Consider the following 22,080-nt stretch of genomic DNA (forward strand, 5'->3'; position numbering starts at 1 on the left):
AATTGCCTGAGTATAAATTTGGTGGAGAGGGTACTGTGTTTAACAGTTGTATATCTGCAAATCAAAGCAGTCTTCTACCCCCTGTCATAACAACCTAACTGTACCATGCTCCACATTTTGGCCTTCCAAAGCCCTTCCTTTATGAAAATTTCAAAGCACCTTGACAAAAGCAAAGCTGATGTGTTGCGTACAAGCAATAACCTAATCAAATTTCTTAGCAACTGACTTTATAACTAACTGTGAGTCTGTAGCTGCTATGCCCCCTCCCTTCCTCTCCCTTGCATGACAACTGAACAGAGCATCTATATATACCCAGTGTTAAAATAGCTTCTGCTCCCATAACTTGCAAACCGTTCCCATAGATCTCATTTTCTAGGCTAAAAGTGGTTAATTACAGTCACTAAGGGGACGGAACTGCTGCACCTTTTTCCTTATTCTGGGATGGGTTCCTTGAGTAGTGCATTATCTCCACTCAGATCATGAGCTGTTTATGATAGGAAATCTTATGAAGGATGGGCCTGCACAGATTAGAGCTATGAATTTCCTGGTATCAAGGACAGCAGATGAATAACTATATTTCTCTCCCTCTTCTCTATGGCTATACAGCCATATATGCATCTTCTAAAGCTAAACCTGAAAACTAGTAAAGTATGGGGAAGTGATTTAAATGGTACTTCCAATGAATATATGACATGGGACAGCATGGTTTGGGATGATGCCACCAGTTTCGGTTGAGGCACCGCACAGACTGTGTACAGTGCTGACTTGAAAAAATAATTCATTTCATTTGAGTGCAGTCTCCCTACACCAAGTTTTAGTTTCTCTGCCACAAGAGTCCCTAGCTCTACAACCTCTCCCAGATAGTGCAAAAGCTGAAATTATTGGCAAAATATTCCTGTTAGAAAACCAAGACAATCAAGCATCACAAGCTTGAATCAGATTATTGTGGAAATGATACTAATAGTGAGTGATAGCTCAGACAGACTATATACAACATAGGCTCCATTTAGTTCTCTAGTTTAGATCACGAATGCACTCACATGCAAGAGTCTTGCACTGGTTCACACTGCGGTTGTCAAGTGTACTGCAAGGGCTCCTTTAACAGGAACTAAACCAACTGGCCCAACTGCTAGGGGCAATTTGGTACACAGGGCCAAACTCAAACTAATCCAAAATAAACCCTAACCCCTAACGTGTGTAGTCTGCACCCAGTAACTAGATAGCAAATATGTGTCTACAGGAGCACGCTGCTTGTTGACATAGGCACAGCTGTATACATGGTCTTCCCATGTTAAATGTCTGCAAGCAGTTGTCCAGTTAACAACTGCTTGGAGTCAGCTTTCTATGCACTTACATGGAAAAGTTTATTAATTCATATCCCCATCTACAAACACATCCAAATGCATCATGTACCTATCATATCGGATACCTCCCCCAGCAATTTCACTTTGCTTTCTTAGGCTGGCAGTTTCCAGGAACTGGCGAGTAGATGAACTGTATTTCCCTTGGGGCTGCATAGCAGGAGTTTCCATGTGCAACTCTGCCATCAGTGTTGAGCACTAAATTGCACATATTGCAGGCCAAGTTGCACCTTCACATCTTTGCAGGCCTTAAGAAAGTCACTTGAACTACCCAGATACAAAGGCATAATTAGGCCTGATGTACCTGAATGAAATAAGTAAATGTGCTCCAGCTGGAGTGTTGTAGAGCTAATAACTTAAGCAGATAACCCAAGCCCTATAGGTTAGAACATAATGCATGAACGGTTTCATTGTATTGAGTTAATTCACACCAGAGGTATGAAGTATGCACCAATAAAAGCTCTATGGATCAGACTGAACAGTCCTAACCTTGACTGCTGTCATTCATCTGCACCTTCAGAGCAAAATAAATCTTATCCAGAGAGCCACCATGCTCAGAATCTCATAATGCAAGACAAAATAAGACCTTTTCTGTATACACAAATCCTGGGGTTTCTGTTTGTACAAGCAGGAGAAGGGAAGCATTAGCTTTTGCATGGGCACATGTTGCATAGTCGAGAACTTTCTATTACCAGCAAAGCAGCAAATTATACAACTCTTTTCTTGTTCTGTAAGTACAACACAGAGGATGGAATGCATAAAAAGCATGAAACTTCCAAAAATGTATAGTAAAGGCTTTCAGCCTGCAAATCCAGCAGCTAAAATCTGCAAGACAGCCATGCCTGGTGTCATTTTATTCCTGTCAGCTTCATGATCCATTATAAAAGCATTCATGAATAGAAAAAGACCCTTGATCTGAATTCGCATAACTAACAACTTGTGCAAAGTGTAGGGTGGAAGAATGCCTGCTGCACGGTCTGCCAGATATACCAAGTATTTTCAACAGTTATCTAGGAAACATAAATGCCCTTAGTAAATACAGATAGTGAAGAGGAAGTAATGTGAACATAGCATAAGAGAATTAGACATTGTGATTTGTTTTTTTTTCTTTTGAAGCATACACATATATTCCGCTGCTGAAGAAAAAAAATAGTATGAACATATAAAACAAAACTCTGCAGTTTATGGTTTGTAAGAAAGACTTCTATGTCCTTACAAAGACTTATAAAATTGACCACATGATTAAATGATTAAATAAAATTGACCACAAAACCAATAAAAGTATCTGGACAAGCAGAAAACAATAGAAATGTAAAGTTTTGGAGTCTGAAAACAGCTGATTAATTTCAATAGTGTAAAATATTTTGTAAATATTAAGTTTTCACTATAAAACAAAATTTCTGGGCCATCTCTTCAGTTGCTGTAAAGTGACACTATTTAAGTTGCCAAAAAAACCTAGGCAATGTATATTCATTTAGATTTTTTTTGACTGAAAATATTAATAAAATGTTAATATATGCATATTTAACTGAGACAAATAGGGGCCATGCATGTGCCACAGTGGCATGACGACATTCACATTGTCTTGCTCCCTGCATGAAGCTCCACATCACCACATTGTACTCACATGTTTTGCTGAGAACTCATCAACCTCCCGAAGAACCTTCTCCTGGCACTCTGGGTTGGTGGCTAGTAAGTACGTAGCAAAGGACAGCGTGCTAGTGGTGGTCTCATACCCAGCAATCAGGAACAGGAAAGCCTGGCCTGCTATTTCATCCTCTGTTAGTGTCTTCTGAACCTTTTCAGACGGGGCCTTGCCAGCAAGAGGCACCTCGTTCTGCCTGGAAGCAGCAGATGCACTGATCACATCAAAACACCCAGCTGCTGGGGAGTCAGCCGAGTCACGGGAGTCGAGCATCCACTGGAGAAAATCTCTGCGCCTCTGCAGAATACAGAATGAGAAGAAGCATGACGAATTAAGAGCAGTGCCTTTACCCATGGCTGGTTGAAGGAGAGAGTTGTTTCCTATTTACGCTGCACTTGACTCCCATCGAATGGCCACCAGGCTTTCACTTAATGAGGAGACTTCTATAAATCATCAGGAAATGCCTCCACTAAGAGCCTGTCACTGCTTTCTCCCCAGTGAGATGAGACTGATCTGCCCCCAACACATAACAGGTATATATTTTCACTGAGGACTGGTAATGGCCAGCTACATACAGAGCTTCTTTCATTCTCACGGTGAGTTCTTGGCATTTGCTGGAAATAAGGTGATTGATATAGTCATGGTACAGTCCCATGTGTGCCTGCCAAGTGGCGGTGGCACAACTCAATGCTTGGAGGAGGTTGGCCCATCTGCTTGGAAGCACCATCTTCATTTGTTCACATGGTCCAAAGCATGAAAGTCACCATCTAGGTTTAGGGTTGTATCTACAATATTAAAAAAATAAATAATTTCTGTACCAGCCTAACAAGACAGAACTGGAAAATGGTAAACCAGTAAACTGGTGCATCTTTTTATGACAAAGTACATTTACGAACACTGGTACCAACATAGCATTTCTTTAAAAAGTTATCTTCAAACATACTTGCAGAAGTGCATTACAGTAAGTAAGCATTTTCTACCATAAAACCTATTTGGGTGGCTTCTCTTTGTAAAATGACCACTGAACAATTCTACTGTTATAAAAATTCCTTTTTTTCACCCAAGTTTCTGACAAAAAAACCCTAATAGACAGACCTATGGAAAAGCGTGAATTGAGTCCAAACCAGTCTGGACAGCAAGCTTGATTAGGCTTTGAAATATAACCCAAAAGGTTTGAATTGACTTTTGGGAGTGGGCATAATAGAATTGTGCTGAACCTAAGCCATAAGGCTATGTGATTGATTTTCAATTCCTCAAATACCAACAGAATACATGATAGCTCAAGGTCTTAGAAGTGACTGTAGTGCCAGAACATGACAACTTGCGCAGTGGGATGGACAAAAGAAGGGACCAAGTCTTTCTTCAAAAGGGGGGGGGGGAGGGGGGAATGCTGTAAAGTTGCATTTACCAGTTAAAAAGAAATCAATTGAATGATTTCTTGGATCTGATCATTGAGAGATAAAGCAGAAAATGGAAAAGCCAGAGAAAAAGGCAAACACGGTAAGAGTAATGAAGGACTAATTAATTATAAATGTCAAAGAACTTAACCAGATTATTTGCTTTCTTTCACATGACATGAGAAAAGAGAGCAGTAAGACAACAAAAGAGGAGAAATACTTAATGTCCTGTGCTTAGCTCTGCTGCCAACAAACTGTTCTGTCTGATCTACAGGCAGACAAGAATGGTTATTTTGAGGTTTGAGGAATAAAAGGGATTGGCACACTGACTTTTTAACAGCTCCTTCCCTCCACCCCACAGAATGTTTTAATTTTGCACATGTACATTATGCACCTTGTACCCATGACCATAGAACATCTTGCACCCTGGCACACCCAAGAATCAATGCTCCGGTGTCAGTCACTGCATGCTGAAGGACTCTACAAATTGTCCAGTCAGACTGCATACCTCCAAGGTATGGAATACATGCTTTTTCCCCAGTAAGTGAAGGCACACAAAGCAACATCATACACATTATGCTCAGCAAATGAGCTCCAGCTCTGAAAATACTTCCTTGTGCCTAGGCTTAGCTACCATTTCCGTATTCAAATTGGCCATGCTTTTTTGGTCTCTCATTTCTGATATAGAATCATAGAATCATAGAATCGTCAGGGTTGGAAAGGACCTCAAGATCATCTAGTTCCAACCCCCCTGCCATGGACAGGGACACCTCACACTAAACCATCCCACACAAGGCTTCATCCAACCTGGCCTTGAACACTGCCAGGGATGGAGCACTCACAACCTCCATGGGCAACTGATTCCAGTGTCTCACCAGAATCCCACAGAATCACAGAATCCCAAGGGTTGGAAGGGACCTCAAAAGATCATCTAGTCCAACCCCCCTGCAAGAGCAGGGTAACCTACAGTACATCACACAGGAACTTGTCCAGGCGGGCCTTGAATATCTCCAGTGTAGGAGACTCCACAACCCCCCTGGGCAACCTGTTCCAGTGCTCTGTCACTCTTACAGTAAAGAAGTTCTTCCTGATGTTAACGTGGAACTTCCTATGTTCCAGTTTACACCCATTGCCCCTTGTCCTATCACTGGATATCACTGAAAAAAGCCTAGCTCCATCATCCTGACACCTACCCTTTACATATTTGTAAACATTGATGAGGTCACCCCTCAGTCTCCTCTTCTCCAAGCTAAAGAGACGCAGCTCCCTCAGCCTCTCCTCATAAGGGAGATGTTCCACTCCCTTGATCATCTTTGTGGCTCTGCGCTGGACTCCTTCAAGCAATTCCCTGTCCTTCTTGAACAGAGGGGCCCAGAACTGGACGCAATATTCCAGATGCGGCCTCACCAAGGCTGAGTAGAGGGGGAGGAGAACCTCTCTTGACCTACTAACCACTCCCTTTCTAATGCACCCTAAGATGCCATTTGCCTTCTTGGCCACAAGAGCACATTGCTGGCTCATGGTCATCCTCCTATCCACCAGGACCCCCAGGTCCCTTTCCCCTTCACTACTTTCCAGCAGGTCAACCCCCAACCTGTACTGGTACATGGGGTTGTTCTTCCCCAGATGCAAGACTCTACACTTGCCCTTGTTAAATTTCATCAAGTTTCTCCCCGCCCAACTCTCCAGCCTGTCCAGGTCTCGCTGAATGGCAGCACAGTCCTCTGGTGTGTCAGCCACTCCTCCCAGTTTTGTGTCATCAGCAAACTTGCTGAGGGTGCACTCAGTTCCCTCATCCAGGTCATTGATGAAAATATTAAACAGCACCGGTCCCAGCACCGACCCCTGAGGAACTCCACTAGTCACAGACCTCCAGCTAGATTCTGCGCCATTGACCACAACTCTCTGCCTTCTTCCTTTCAACCAGTTCTCGATCCACCTCACTACTTGATCGTCAAGCCCACACTTCTTTATCCAATCTAAACTTCCCCTGTTTAAGTTTTAACCCGTCACCCCTTGTCCTGTCACTACAGTCCCTGATGAAGAGTCCCTCCCCAGCATCCCTATAGGCCCCCTTCAGGTACTGGAAGGCTGCTATGAGGTCTCCACGCAGCCTTCTCTTCTCCAGGCTGAACAGCCCCAACTTTCTCAGCCTGTCTTCATACGGGAGGTGCTCCAGTCCCCTGATCATCCTCGTGGCCCTCCTCTGGACTTGTTCCAGCAGTTCCATGTCCTTTTTATGTTGAGGACACCAGAACTGCACACAATACTCCAGGTGAGGTCTCACAAGAGCAGAGTAGAGGGGCAGGATCACCTCCTTCGACCTGCTGGTCACGCTCCTTTTGATGCAGCCCAGGATACGGTTGGCTTTCTGGGCTGCCAGCGCGCACTGAAGCCAGCTCATGTTCATTTTCTCATCGACCAGCACCCCCAAGTCCTTCTCTGCAAGGCTCCTCTGAAACTCTTCTTTGCCCAGTCTGTAGCTGTGCCTGGGATTGCTCCGACCCAGGTGTAGGACCTTGCACTTGTCATGGTTGGAATTCATGAGGTTGGCATCAGCCCACCTCACAAGCGTGTCAAGGTCCCTCTGGATGGCATCCCTTCCCTCCAGCATATCAACCGGACCACACAGCTTGGTGTCATCGGCAAACTTGCTGAGGGCGCACTCAATCCCACTGTCCATGTCAGCAACGAAGATGTTAAACAAGACCGGTCCCAACACCGATCCCTGAGGGACACCACTCGTTACCGGTCTCCAGCCGGACATCGAGCCATTGACCACAACTCTTTGCGTGCAGCCATCCAGCCAGTTCTTTATCCACCGAGTGGTCCATCCATCAAATTGATATCTCTCCAATTTAGAGAGAAGGATGTTGTGTGGGACAGTGTCAAACGCTTTGCACAAGTCCAGGTAGATGACATCAACTGCTTTACCCTTGTCCATCCGTTCTGTAGCCCCATCACAGAAGGCCACCAAATTGGTCAGGCAGGATTTCCCCTTAGTGAAGCCATGCTGGCTGTCACCAAGCACCTTGTTGTTTTTCATGTGCTTTAGCATGACTTCCAGGAGAATGTGCTCCAAGATTTTGCCAGGCACAGAGGTGAGACTGACTGGTCTGTAATTCCCCGGGTCTTCCATTTTCCCTTTCTTGAAAATGGGGGTTATATTTCCCTTTTTCCGGAAAGTCGTCGGGAACTTCACCTGACTGCCATGATTTTTCAAATATGATGGCCAGTGGCTTAGCAACTTCATTTGCCAGCTCCTTCAGGACCCGTGGATGGATTTCATCAGGTCCCATGGACTTGTGCACGTTCAAGTTTTTAAGATGGTCTCGAACCAGATCCTCTCCTACAGTGGGCCCAAGGTCTTCATTCTCACAGTCCCTGCACCTGCCTTCTAACACCTGGGTGGTGCAGTCAGAGCCTTTGCCAGTGAAGACCGAGGCAAAGAAGTCATTCAGAACCTCAGCCTTCTCCAAATCCTGTGTAGCCAGCTCTCCCGAGAGCTTCCTCAGGGGGCCTATGTTGTCCCTAGTCTGTTTTTTGTTTGCTATGTACCTGTAGAATCCCTTCCTGTTATCCTTAACATCCCTGGCCAAGTTTAATTCTAAAAATAAAGCAAACCCTAAGCTGGAACTGCCCTACCACAGTCATCCTTCTCCAATGTGATAGTATACCTCTGCTCTTTTATGTTCTTCTAGATTGGAGGAAACAAGATTTCATGTGTACTTCAGCTCTGCATGGCTAAAAATTTCATGTAACTTTTCCAGGAAGGGCTTTACTCACGTTCTGGGAGTCCATGTATTTGCATAACTCAGAGTCTAAATCTGGTATAACCTAAAATCCAGGGATTTCCCTTGCACCTATATTTGGGTTAGGCCATTTTTTAAATTCAAAAAAACCTAAGACAGTCCAGGTTCCAGTGTGTTCATTAGTGTGTGTATAAACTAGTCTGGCACAGTAATGAACTGCATCTGTAGATATTCCCTTTTATTCATAAAACTAATTATCATCACCAAAACTACCTTTATATCATAGAAATATGTAATTACATTCATATTCAGTGGACTTGTAACACTGCAACATACTGTAGTTCAAATGGTATAACATTTGGTATGGTTCTGCATTCATCCTAGTCTCTGAGGGTTTGCAATTCCCAGTCATGAGCTGTTAGCTGAGTCTGGTCTTATATTTAGACGATACACGCTCTGGAGACCCGATAAGATGTTTCTCCAGCCTCAGACAAAATCAGGTTCTGGCCCTATACAAAACATCTGGTTATTGTTATGATAGTAAAGTACTAATCATAATGACTAGTGAATAAAATTTCATTCATGGGAATGTTTGCTGAAAGCAAAATTAATGAATGGTAGCACAAGTGCATATTCCCAAGAACGTGCTCTGAAATGCCTCTGTGGCCATTTTGAGGAGCTCTTTTTATTACTCACGTAATATATTTGGTTAGGAATTTAAAAGCTTGCCTTGCTGCAGAACCTGTTTATAAGGTCACCCTATCGAGAAACTAGATTCCTTATCTGCAGCATGCAATTTGTTCACAGGTGAGCAGGGGTTGCTAAGTGCAATGGCTTCATAAACAATCTTACCAAAACAACATTCATTTGTATATATATTGAATAATAGTAGGGAAAAAAAACCCCAACATATAAAATTAGAAAGATACAAGCTTTTTTCAAGATAATTCTGCAGAGTAGAAGGGGTTATATTTTCACAAAGCTTCCTTATGGTTCATTCTACTTCACTTTAGGCATCGGTACAGAATGAAACATAAAAAATCATCATCAACCCAAGCGAGAGAAAAGATTTCCAGGGTTATAACCAGTCATAATGAAACATATTTTTCATCTGCACCATCAGGATGGAAAAATCAGTCTGACTCAAAAACCTAACAATGGCAATAGAGGCAAACACTAGCATAAAACCAAATATAATTGGATTGTTAAGTGCTGGAAATGAGGAAAAGGTATCTCATGAAAATTCACAGGGGTTTTCTCCACTTTGGTTGACAGCGGGAGGAAAAGAAAAGGCTTTTTTTTTTTTTCCAGTTTGACAACAGACCAGGTACTGACAATGTCACTGCACAAAAACATCCTCTGGTCATCGCATACAGCTGCTGGCTTCCTTTTTCCACTGGGAACATTTATTTGATTTTCCTCACAAAAAGCAGAAGCAACAAAAAGAAGACAGCCTCTATCCTGTCCTCTGACACTTGCATAGTTATATTACAATGGCCGCAGAAACAAGTTCCCGCTTCAAAAGAACGGTGTACCAATGCGACTGACTCTTGTTTTGCCCCCATACAACACAGAGCCTATCATTAAGCTAATGAAAACTGAATGGAAAGCTATTTGAAAAAAAAAACCAAAAAATCTAATTTGAATGCAGTATGGGACAGGGTGCATGTCTAACTTGGTGATGACACAGACATCCCCTTTGAAATATATAATAAGACAAGCCCTGCGTACAGCTTCCACAAGATAGACATCTTGCAATATATTTCCTGACACCAGTGTTCTGGGCTGTATCATTCTTCTCATTAGTCTCCTTAAACATCACCTGGCCATGCAGAGAAATCATTCTGCACAGAACCGTAACGAGCTGGCTACGTGCTACACGCAGGAAGAGTAGATGCGTGCTACACTGGGGAAGGCCAATCCGGCAGTAGCTATCACCCCTCCTCAAATCACTGCTTTTAAGTTTTGCAGCTGTCAGAAAAAGAGAACTATATCTCTCATATGTGTGATCTATCATGACTTTTCTCACAGGAGGCAAGGGTCTTGGGGGGTGGGGGATGTCTCCAGCTTCTTCCATCCTAAACAGGGAACTGTGCTTTCATAAGTAAGATTGACACACCAGCTGACCTTTAGGCAAATTCATGCTGCTTTGGGGATCCAGGGGACCCTTGGGTTATGCTTATGGTAGAGAGATTAAGCCATTCTCTGCAAGGTGAAGTAAAAAATTACTTAAGGAAATCTACTAAATGTGTTGAAATTTTTGTTATTAATGATGTGATTTCTGTTGCGCTTTCTGCAAACTACACTCAAATTTTGCAACACTCTTGATAGCTCAGCTCCCCATTTTGTGTTCAAAAAAGACCAGAACTATGAAAGGTAACCTAAAGATGAATCAAGGAATCAAACTAGATGACACGATTGGTTGGTATTGTGTAAAACACTTTCTGTGCTGCAAAAGTCACACAAATGTGATGCTGCTAATAGATGTAATACCACTTTCAATAAACTGTGCAGACCCTCCTAGCCTCTCTCAAATGCTCTGATAGTAGCTCACGAAAAGCAGAAGCTAAGCTTCAGGAATCTTTATCTAACAGGTAGAAAGCTCTCATCCTCATTATTTCAGTTTCTACAAACTGGTACAAACACTACTACATTAGTTTCTGTCCACATCAATTTTGTATGTTTGATTTAGCAGCTATCTTCTTAGGTGAGACAAACCTGTGTCACCCTGAAGTTACCAGTAAAGCACCATGGCAGCTACCTAGATCCTTCTGAAAAAGAAGCACAAAATACAGTCCCACTAAAACTATCTCTTTTCAAACTTCTTTGAAAGAATCAAATTCAGTCTCTTCCTATCATTGCAGGTTTCATTTAGTTTCTCAAGTGAAATCTCAAAAAAGCCAGTGTGTCTGCTGATACATACAGTCCCAAAACATTTCAGAGTGGTGGTCCCTTGGCCTTGTGCTTGAACCCAGAAGCTGAGATTAACTGGGAGACCAGAGCTGACAGCCCTTAAATTTGTGCATCTGAAGGTTGAGGCCTTAATCCATAGCGGGGAACAGCTGAGTGAACTGGGGTTGTTTAGTCTGGAGAAAAGGCTCAGGGGGAACCTTATCACTCTCTACAACTGCCTGGAAGGATGATAGAGCAAGAAAGTGGCTGGACTCTTCTCCCAAGTAGCAAGTGACAGGACAAGAGGTAATGGCCTCAAGCTGCACCAGGGGAGGTTTAGATTGGATATTAGGAAAAAATGTCTTCACCGAAAGGGTGGTCAGGCATTGGAACAGGCTGCCCAGGGCAGTGGTGGAATCTCCGTCCCTGGAAGTGTTCAAAAACGTGTAGATGACGCCCTCAGTGACATGGTTTAGTGGTGGTGTTGGTAGTCCTGGCGTAAAAGTTGGACTTGATGATCTTAAAGGTCTTTTCCAACTTAGCTGATTCTGTGATACTCTCATGAGCGATGCCCAGCTCTGGAAGGACCTGGAGTCTGTTGAACTGCAGCGTACAGCTGTTGTTCAAGAGTGGCCGGGATACTTCCAGGCTGGCAGAAAACAAACTCTTTTGTCTGCATTTGTTAACATCAGCTGGTGAAACCACTGTGATGTTTTTATTGTATATTGGCTGAATATCTGAGGGCAGGCACATCTTACAAAGCAATAGAACTTGCATTAAAAATCTGGGTAAATTTAAAGCAAAAAGAAAAATATATTCCTGAGTGCAGTGCAGAAAGCCAAGCAGGCTTTTGCCAGCCTGGCCTGATCTTAACATTTGTAGTGAAGCCCCAGACTGAGAAGATTTTGTATAACTTTGGACTTGTTCTGGTATTTTCATATATTATCATCACTAAACTCCTACGCGAGTTTCTGGCAGTAGTTCATAGCAATGAGGGAGCACTGTGAGTATTCAGTGACACCACATTTGATGTCAGAACCCACAGAAATGCCTTTGCTTTGTACTTGAAAGAAAAAAAGAAGTCTGCTTACAATAATGCTGCAAAAAAAGCTACATGAAATGCTGAGCACGCCAAGAAGAGGCAGGAACAACAGCAAACTGATGAAAGCACCTGAGCATGTGAAGTATTAAACACGGTAACAAAATATATCTTCTATAGCTGACCAATGCTCTTTAACATAAATAAATAAATAAATAAATAAACAACCCAAAACCAAGGATAAGTTTAAATTCAAGTATGACATGGATTTTATTGGCTGAGTTTGCCACTAAATCTGCAGTGGCTGATACGACTTACTAGTTAAAGCACTAACCTCCACAGAAGCTGGGATGCTTAAAGCTGCACTCCCTTTTTTTGCCTTTAAAACACAGTTATTACTGATGCAGCTTCTCCATCTGTAAAATCAGTATAACACACATCAAATCTCATAAAACCCTGTGAGGAAAAGCTAATGATGATCTAGAAAACCCTTTAAGACCTAGGATGAAAACAGATTTTCACAGACTCAAAGAGTTTAAGGCAAAAGCACTGTCACATGGGGAAAAGGGGCCTGGAAGGAACTCAGCAAGTTATCTACTGCATCCCCTTGCCATGAGGCAGCATCAGCCAAACAAACACTGACAGCTGTTTGTCTAACCTGTTCTCGAAAACCCAGCCAAACTCCAGCTTTCCACAGCCTCCCCAGGCAGTCCACCCCAGCAATGAACCATTTTCATCACTGGAGATGTTTCCCTTCCTCCAGTGACTCATTGCAGATATTGCAGATCATGAGTTTTCACCCAGCTACACCTGTAATGTCTGAGGCTCCATGACCTGTACCTGTTTATGTGTCTGTCTTTCTAGATATATTACATCAGCAGATCTTTAACAAAACATGCTGCTAACAGAAAAGTCATACTGCTAAAAAGTACAAAATTATTTTCATGTGGTAGTGTCTCTATTCATGAGGTGAGGGAAAAGAGTGCTCAGGTATCGCTGGTTTCTCCCTCAAAAATTGTGCACTTTTCTGACCTTCAAAAGGTAAAGTTAAAGCATTAGTAATCTATAGAGCCACAGGCAAGCCTATTTCAGCCTGGAAATCAAGCAGGGGAGGAGTTCTTAAAACCAGGATTTTGTTGGGGACCCATCTCCCTTTAGCTTAAACTGCTGTAAGAGGCACTAGGGAGCTTACATCTTGAAAGGCAACAGTCGCCTTCTTGAGATGTTCCCACGCAGTTCCTGGATGAAAATAAATGTGCATTTCAGATCTCACTGTTATTGAATGGAGAGAGAGCAAAGAACTGTTTCTAGTTGAGACAAGCCTAATGTAACTCTTCCTGGCTCTTATAGAAGGAAGCTGCTGTTAAACTTCAGTGTGTGGACCTGTTGACTCTAAGCTGCAAAGATCCAAACCGGAGGCCTAACTTGGCTGAAGTGATACGTAGGATGAAGATATACCACAATTATGTGAGACAGAAAATAACGCACACACCTGTTTGACTGTTTCATTAATTATGTGTGCCCACAGAGAAACCTACGGCTTGCCAAGAGAGCTGGAACCCCTTCCAGTAGTTCAGTGTAAAACCAAGGGATTGCCCACAGTCTGGTCCATTTACACCACTAATGAACTGTTTTCTCCGACTCTGGCAATTTTCCCTTCCAATACCAAGCTGAGCAGAATGAGCTGGATATATGAAAGAAGCATTGAGTTTCTCCACGAAATTCAGTCTAACGGCAAACAAGTGTCATGCCCTTTGCAGCAGCTGGTTGGCACCTCAGGCCAAAACACAGCATGACAGTAGAACCACCACAGTTCCCTCCATCGCGTGCACATGTGGGGAAGGCTCAGAAAACAGCCCAAAATGCAGTGGATGTAGAGAGTTTCATCCAGCTTTCCTAATCCCTGCATCATGGTGAGCAAGAGACACTGGTAACAAATAACAGTGGACTGCAGCCTTTTCATTCAGTATTTGCAAAACACGTAGGATAACAACACTCTGATAACAACTCCTGGTATTATCAGAGTACAAACAATAAACATCAGATTTGGGTGTGCAAGTAGCAGAGTTTCTCCTGCCCCACATATGTTTTGCTGCTAGGAGGTGGAGGAGTGAGGTTCTGCAAACACTGGTCAAATATAGCATGAGACGAAATAACTGGGTGCTGGGGAAGAAGAACAGGACGGATCCCCCATACACGCCAGTGTGTGGAATAGACACCGACTCCCGAATCAGGAATGAGCTGACCACACTGCTGCACACTGTATGCACACATCCTCTCCCAAAGCTTATCTGGGCTCCCACTAAACCATCCGACACTCCTCCCCTCTGCTATTTGCAGGAGGAAGGGAGGATGCAGGAAGGGAGTGCTTTAGACTAAGGGTCTGACACCCAGAAGCTTGACCCTCTGCTGACTCAAATTGCTGACTAAAAGCTGATGTTGCAGGCAACCCTCTCTTCCTTTTCTTTTTGCCACAGATTATAATTGTATTTGCTTAAATTTAATTCCCAATTAATAATGAGTTCTGGTTTTAGCTGTTGCCTGACATCCAAGAAAATGCACAGGAATCTCGTTATTGCTTCTTTATCCTTTGTTCTTCCTGTCCCATATGCTCTCTTTAACATGCTTGCAAAGCCCTACTACTCACTTTGAAGAGCCATCAGGACATTTCAGGGCCATCCTGGGAATTCACTGTTCACATTCTGTCCCCCCTCAGCCCTCCCCATGGTTTGTTCAAGATCCTCTCTTTCTGCATCACATCACATATAGATTGCATATGTTTTGAGGGAAGGAACACCTCATTATTTGGTTTTGTGATGGCCTTAAGTAATTCTGGGTAACTAAAAAAACATTATGTATTTTTTTAACTACATTAATTATGTCTGTGAGACTGATGTAAATGACGTGTACTGGGGTAAAGAAAGAACAGTTAATGTTATTTATGTTCTTCATTAATAATATGGAAAAAACACTTCTCTTTTCTATTACTTCTCTGACCAATGCTTCTCCACTGCTGCCAGGCAATCCTGCAGCTGGCTTATCCATCCATAGTCACACCTGCACTATACATTAGGATTTATCCTGCATCTTTGGAAATTGGCTTTTACCAATATTACATAAATTGCCCCTATATCTGATCTCCACTTGTGTGCATGAAGGGGCACAGGTTTCTAACGCAGTGGGTATAAAAGCAGAATTGAGAAAAAAAGAATTATTTTGAGACACCCGGTGACAAATAACAAATTGTGTTATCCTCTGCAGTTCCATGGATGCTCGGTTCAGTTATGGGTTTTATCCAATAGATGGCTCCTTGGTAGCAGGAAGGATTCTCCCCCTGCTCTCCCTTCAGAGTTTCAGTACGACTTTCTATTATTTACACAGCTATTATCTCACACATATACACATTTTGTACATACTGATAAACACACAAAAGAAGCATGTGTGAGTGAATTAGAGAACAAAAGCAAAATTAGATGGCATTTTATGTATTTCATGCCACTTTGTCCTCTGACAGTACAGGGATCCATGAAAAATGACAGGCAGGCAGCTCTGTGGTCTGGGATGCTACCTAAAGTCAAGCTGAAAAACACAATTACAACTTCAGAAACACATGAATACTGACAGCATGCCAGAATACCAGCTGTCTTTCTCCCCAAAAATATGAGGACATGTCCCACATCTTATATATCCCTGACTGAGCAATACTTAAACAACTTACAGGAATCATTACTCCTCTGTCAATGAAAGATTTTTCACAAGGAAAAAAATATATAATAATCCTATGTGCAATTATTGATATAACGAACTGGGAAAGCTCTGCGTAATTGGCAGGGCGCATGTTAACATCATTATGAATAATGCTGCTATGTCTGAGATGGCGAAAGCGAGCACGCTTTTGTTGTTTTCCAGGAAAACGTAATCAGAATAATAATAGCAAAACCCAAGACATCAGTCACATTCATATGAATCATGTTTATCCTGTGCAGGCACTTGTGACTTCTCTGAAGAGCACTGAGTCAGAAGAGCAGTTCCTGGTCATTTCTGTCCTGAAATCTACCTTGCATCTCACTCAGATCTTGTCAAGATTTTGTCAAACACCTGGCAGTAATCCCACTCTGGGGACTGTGACCTTCTGCTCAGACCACACAATCAAGTGCAAAGTGAAAACAGAACACCCACAATAAATAATAAATCTCACAGAAGCCAGACCACGGTTATCTAAATCCCTACAGCTTTATACTTCAATGGGGCACAACTATAAGCCCACTATACCTGCTGCTAGCATCTAAAATAACAACATTCCTAATAATAACTTTTATCCTTGAAATATTAAGTTTTTTTTAAAAGGAGGGGGGAAGGTACCAGTTTACTATAAATATACAATATAGAGCATCTTAACATTAGCTCAATTACAGACATAATAACTGCCAAGGACAAAAAAGTTTCATCCCTGAAATCTGAGCCCAACCGCAGTTTGTATTTCAGTGCTCCAAAAGGAGTTGCCTGATTCCAGACCTCAAATCAGCTTTTTGCTAGCTAAAACTTGGAAAATTTGAATGAAATTACACTTTTCTTCACTCCAAATTAAGCTTGTCCGCATACTTGATCATGGGCTGTCACACTACCGTTTCCTTTTACTCCTGAGCAGACACCCCAAACAGTGCTCCAGCCTACATAGAGGTAACCCCGTGCTCTGGTGAGCCCTCAGCTTGCGATAGAATAAGGTTGAATGGCTTTAAGCTGCCAGAGGGGAGATTTAGATTAGATATTAAGAAGAAATTCTTCACTATGATGGTGCTGAGGCCCTGGCATAGGTTGCCCAGAGAAGTTGTGCCTGCCTCATCCCCAGAAGTGTTCAAGACCAGGTTGGATGGGGTTTGGAGCAACCTGGTCTAGTGGAAGGTGTCCCTGCCCATGGCAGGGGGTTGGAACTGGATGAGCTTTAAGGTCCCATCCTACCCAAACCATTCTATGAGTGTATAAGGGCCCTTTGCATGCCAAAAGAAGAGCTGTGATGTTGCTCTTGAGCTATGCAAGAAGCACATTTAATCCTTGGCCAGTCCTAATACTGGTAACACACAAAAGATCCATCTTTCCACCTGTCTCTCTTCTGGGATGCTGCAGCCCAAGACTTACCCAGACCCAAAGCCAAGCCTGCAGACTTTCACCCTCCTCCTCTTTTTAAGCAGCCAAGTTACAAACATGCTAAAAATCAGAGTTCACAACTGAAATACTGACAATAATGTTCACCATGGAGCAGTTTAAAACAGGCAGCAGTGATATTCATTAAGCTGTTAATAATAGATTGTGGCACAAAGCAATTTATCAAGTTTCCACTGTAATTAAAATCACTGAATATTTGGGCACTTGCAATGCACCTAGCTCTTCCTGCTTCTGAGGCTTTACATTTTAATGTGAATTATGGCTCCCTCTCCCTAGAGACCTACTAAAAAGCCTATTTTAATTGGTATGTTTTTAATTGGGATTACATTACTAAAAAGTGTACATTTCTGTTTGAGAGAGAAAGGAGGTGCTCGGTTCTCTTCTAGTCTCTGTCTCTCTTAGATATAGCTTGCTTATCCCAGTGGGAGGGAAAAAGGAAGGATAGTTGCTCTGAGCAAAGTAGAGAAAAAGCCTTGCACAGTCACAGTCTGAATGAGGGCAGGGCTGCCATTGACTGCTGTGGATGCAGGATTTCCTAGGCAGACTTCTGGGGAGGGAGAAGAATCACTGCAATGGTTCAGGCTCCTCAGATGGCAGAATTCCACAAGGGGATTCCTGCCTCGCAGCCAGCTGACATCAAGGGCACATTTTAGAAAGCCTCTCCTCAAGGTTTCTTGTGACAGACAATCTGTCGTTTTCCATAATAAGTAAATCTAATGTTAAAATATGCTGAAAAATCCAGATATGGACGTGAGCGGATAGGGGCTAGCGAAGGCCTCAGGCTCTGTTGGATCCAGAAGGCAGGAAGGGGAAAAGGCAGCCCCTGGGGCAGCCTGGGCATGGGGGCAATAAGAAAATTGCCCCAGCAAACAAAGTACATTGAGATGGTCAGACCAACTTGCTCCAGATTCAAAACTGGCCACATAAGTGGTTCTCCTTTTGGCAAGGCAGGCTGTCAGTGTCTCTTTTAAGTAGGCGTATGGATCTACTAAGATAAGTAGACACAAGAGAAAAGGAAGAAAGATCAAAGGAGTGCAAAGTAGATATCAACAGTTGAGATAATCAAGGGAAAAATCTCCAGAGATCAAAACATGTCAACAGATGGACAAAACGGTTGAGTCAGAATGAAATATCACGGAACAGCTTTTTCAGAACTGCTGCAGAAAAGGTCATATTGTATTGCAAGAAGGCAGCAGTGTGCGGGGCTGAGAGGGGTCACTGTAGGCAAACAGAGACACAGAGAGACTTACTGAGACAAATCTGAAGATCACCCACTAATACCATAAGTGCTGCAACTTCCCCTCCTATCTCTGGGAACAGCTCAGGGAGGAAGGAAGGTGAACCAATAACAAATAAAAAAAAAAGTAAAAAAAGATTAAATATGAAAAGATGAAAAAAGAAAATGTTTAAAATGACAGAGAAAGGGAAAGCTCTGTTACTGTAATTAGGTCAGTCAATATGTGAATTCTAAGAATTTAGATGCCATGCTCTAGTTACATATGTCAGAATAAAGTCTGTTTGTAGAAGGAAAGTACCCAAACATGCTATTGCGTTGATAAAATAAATACAAAAAGCTCCCAGTCCCAGTCCCTAGAACCCTTGTAGATTTAGATCAAAAGTAAAAAGAAAAAAGAAATGAAGGCTATGTAATGAAGATTAGATCTCATATCCCACCTTGGCATTAAAGGCCACCACCCCCTTATGCAGAAAATTAATCTCCAGATGATTTCATCTCATGGCAAGATTCCCTTTGTTTGTGGATTTGAAAACCCTACACCCTGGGTGAAGACCGGTTTACAGATGAAGCAGGAAAAAGGAAGGGCTTTCAGTCACCTAGAGTAGGGTGTTCTGAGAAACTTGGGAGGGACAGGGAGAAAGAGTAACATACAGAAGAGATGAGGAAATGTAAAGAGAGAGAAGTACATACACAACTTCAGGGTGACTTTTTGTCCCTTCAGCCAATGCACTGAATACTGAGACCATATTATGAACGAAATTAAATGACAGGAAGTGGTAAAAGACACATTGAAGAACATTTACTTCATGCTGAGGGAATCACAAAAGGAAACTCTGCTTCCAAGCCTATAGGAAAAACCCTGAAAAACACATGCAACACTAGTGAGGCTAAGCATTTTGCACAGATGAGAACATGCAGCAGACAGGCCACATTACTGATTTGGCATGTATCAACAGATATACAACTACATCAGATTCTGCTCCCAGTGCTACAAAAGAAAGACAGCTGCAGATGCGTTACTCCCTTCTTAGAAAACACATACGTTTTTCTCAGCCCTGGACACAACAAAGTCCCATTGAGTATGTGCAGCTTCTGTGACCCAACACTCAGGAACGTTTCTCCAAAGACACACAGTGACCCAACTGGTTGCATCCGCCTTGACTCAATTACTTTCTCTGATTGGAGTACCAAGAGAGATGCTAACTAACTAGGGGACAAACTTTATATCTAAGGTCATGAAACAGCAGTATTGAGTACTAGGTATAAAAAGTATTAAAGCCTATGCCACATCCTCCTCCTCAAACAGATGGCCTTTCAGAAAGATTTAATCAGACATCGAAATGCATGCTGCGAATACTCATTACTAGCACAGGATCAGGCTGGGACAAGTGGCCAGCACTGACGTTATTGCCCACAGGGAATTACCACAGGCATAAACAGGATTTTCAATGTTTGAACTTCTCTCTGGATAACAAGCACAGGGTCCCTTTGCCATCAGAAGGGAGGGTAAAGCAAAAAATTCATGATGGGGTAGGCCAGGTCCAGGTTGCAGAGGAGAAGCAAGAGACCCAGACCCTTTAGGAAACATCCACCTCTATTTTTGGCTTCCTCATCCTCTGTTTTTTGCCTCTGATGATCAGGCCACCACAAAGCTTAGTGACACAGGCCGGTATTTGCTGGATCTCACTTTCAAAGCACAATTAGCTCTTGCCCTTCTTATTTTTATGGACACATAAAACAGAGCTGTAACCACTCCTTCCCCTTCAATATCAATAACAGGGAAAACAGGGTACAGCCACAACAGCCAGCACCTAGAAGGAGGTGTAAGTAGGGCTGGACAAAAGAAAAACCAAGGACTTTTGATTTCCCCTTTAATGATGGAGTGGTTTCTTTGAAAAAGAGAGATTTGCCTTTCAATTCTTTCCTGCTCCAGTTTTTCAAACAAATTTTACTACAAACATTATTTGTAAGAGTCCTTAAGCTAACTTTTGGCCTGGATTTTTTATAAACAGCATTTTAAGTGACTGATTTTACCAGATAAACACAATTTTTAAAAGTCACTGAAACCCTTGACATTACCAACAACTGAGCATGTGGGTTTATTTATTTTTGCTCTGATGAAAAAGCCTTTTTTCAACACTAAAAATCCCACCCTTCTCAATCAAAAGATGTTTCTCATATGCTGTAGATCAGCAAAGCCAAATGTCCATCTTCACATCCTTCACCGGCTGGTGAAAACAGGAGGAAAATGCATGCAAACTTTATCGACAGAAGCATAAGGCCTTCCTCCCTATAACTCTGAAGGCATTCTGTTGGCTTAATGACTTCCTGTGGATTACTGCTGCTAAAGAGGGTTCCCTAGAAAGGGGCAGAGTACCACTTTTTGGAAGGCCCTCTGAAGGAGCTCCACCACACATCTCTCAGTGAGCTTAGGTTTTCCTGCAAAGATATGTTTTTCCCAGTACTGTCTGCAAGATCATTCTTGGCAACCCTGGGCACACAAAAACTTCACCAGCCTCATCAGTATGAACACTCTGGTGCTTTGATTTCACTTCTGTCCTTTGGTACATGTCTGTATTCTTGCAGACTGAGTCATGTGCTCCAAGAAGTCAATGAGATAGCTCACATGTAGGAGGGCACTTTGAACCCCACGCTCTAGCTGAAGTGCAACATTGTGAAATATGAGATAGGGACACTGCTTCTCTCACCCCATAAAGAAGAAATAAAGATACACAGCAGCGATGAAAAAGACTAAAAGGGAGTGGGAAGAGATGAAGGTATTGAAGAGAGTCCCAGGTGCTATAATTATATTGTTACGGTTGCTGTAGGGTCTGCTGGAGTGGGGCAGATAATAAATACATGATAACATTTGCCTGTTCCTTGTCTAGGATCTATTAAGTCCTCTGATCCATAAAGCAAAGAGGCAATAGAGTTGGTGTGATAAGAGCAAAGTCCAAGCGTTAGACCTGGTACGTGTTTGCTGGCAGCTGGTAACCAAGTAGACATTTGCTATCTCCTTGTGACTGCAGTGCTCGTAAAGCACTGGGCTCACAGGTGTGCTGGGCTGAAGAACTGGGAAGGATGCAGCAGTAATGCAAAACTGCCTGCTTCCCCATCAACACGCCTCGGGGAGGCGAGAAAGTCACCGTTCTCGTTACTTATTCTGTCCTTGGTCTCTTTTGAGTGGAGGGACTGCAGAACTGCATTTTAGGATGAAAGCACCTCAGCTAGACACTTCAGCCCAGGCCTGAAACCAAAAGATCTTATTCTGTAAGGCTGCAATTCATTGCTGGAAAGATAACAGCAGACTGATCAAGAAATTTAAACGGTGACCTAAAGTAATAGGGATTTCAAGCTCATCTCCATTCGAGGTTTTGAGGACTTGCTATGTTTAAACGCCCACTTAAGAAATCCTGAGGAAGTTATAAAATTCATTACATCTTTAAGAAAAATATTTTAAAAAGAAGGACTTTTGTTCAAACATGGGAAGGATGGAACACAATTTTAAAAGCAAGCAGTAATGGCTTGATTTTAAAAAGAAGGTGAATAACTAAAATGCCTTTTAACATAATGCCACTTTTTTCCCCTCTTAGA

The 22,080-nt window shown here is 42.6% G+C and overlaps 1 protein-coding gene across 4 annotated transcripts in view; it reads right to left on the minus strand.

Moving 5' to 3' along the window:
- The window catches only part of TBXAS1 (thromboxane A synthase 1), a 228,641-nt gene that overhangs the window by 62,189 nt on the left and 144,372 nt on the right, over positions 1 to 22,080 (minus strand). For all 4 annotated transcript variants that reach the window (XM_065680635.1, XM_065680662.1, XM_065680643.1 and 1 more), the window contains one exon: positions 2,989 to 3,303. In XM_065680635.1, the coding sequence (XP_065536707.1) occupies positions 2,989 to 3,303 (315 nt within the window). The remainder of the gene's footprint in view (positions 1 to 2,988; positions 3,304 to 22,080) is intronic.

This window comes from Lathamus discolor, chromosome 1 (genome assembly GCF_037157495.1).
Source record: "Lathamus discolor isolate bLatDis1 chromosome 1, bLatDis1.hap1, whole genome shotgun sequence".
Lineage (NCBI taxonomy): Eukaryota > Metazoa > Chordata > Aves > Psittaciformes > Psittacidae > Lathamus > Lathamus discolor.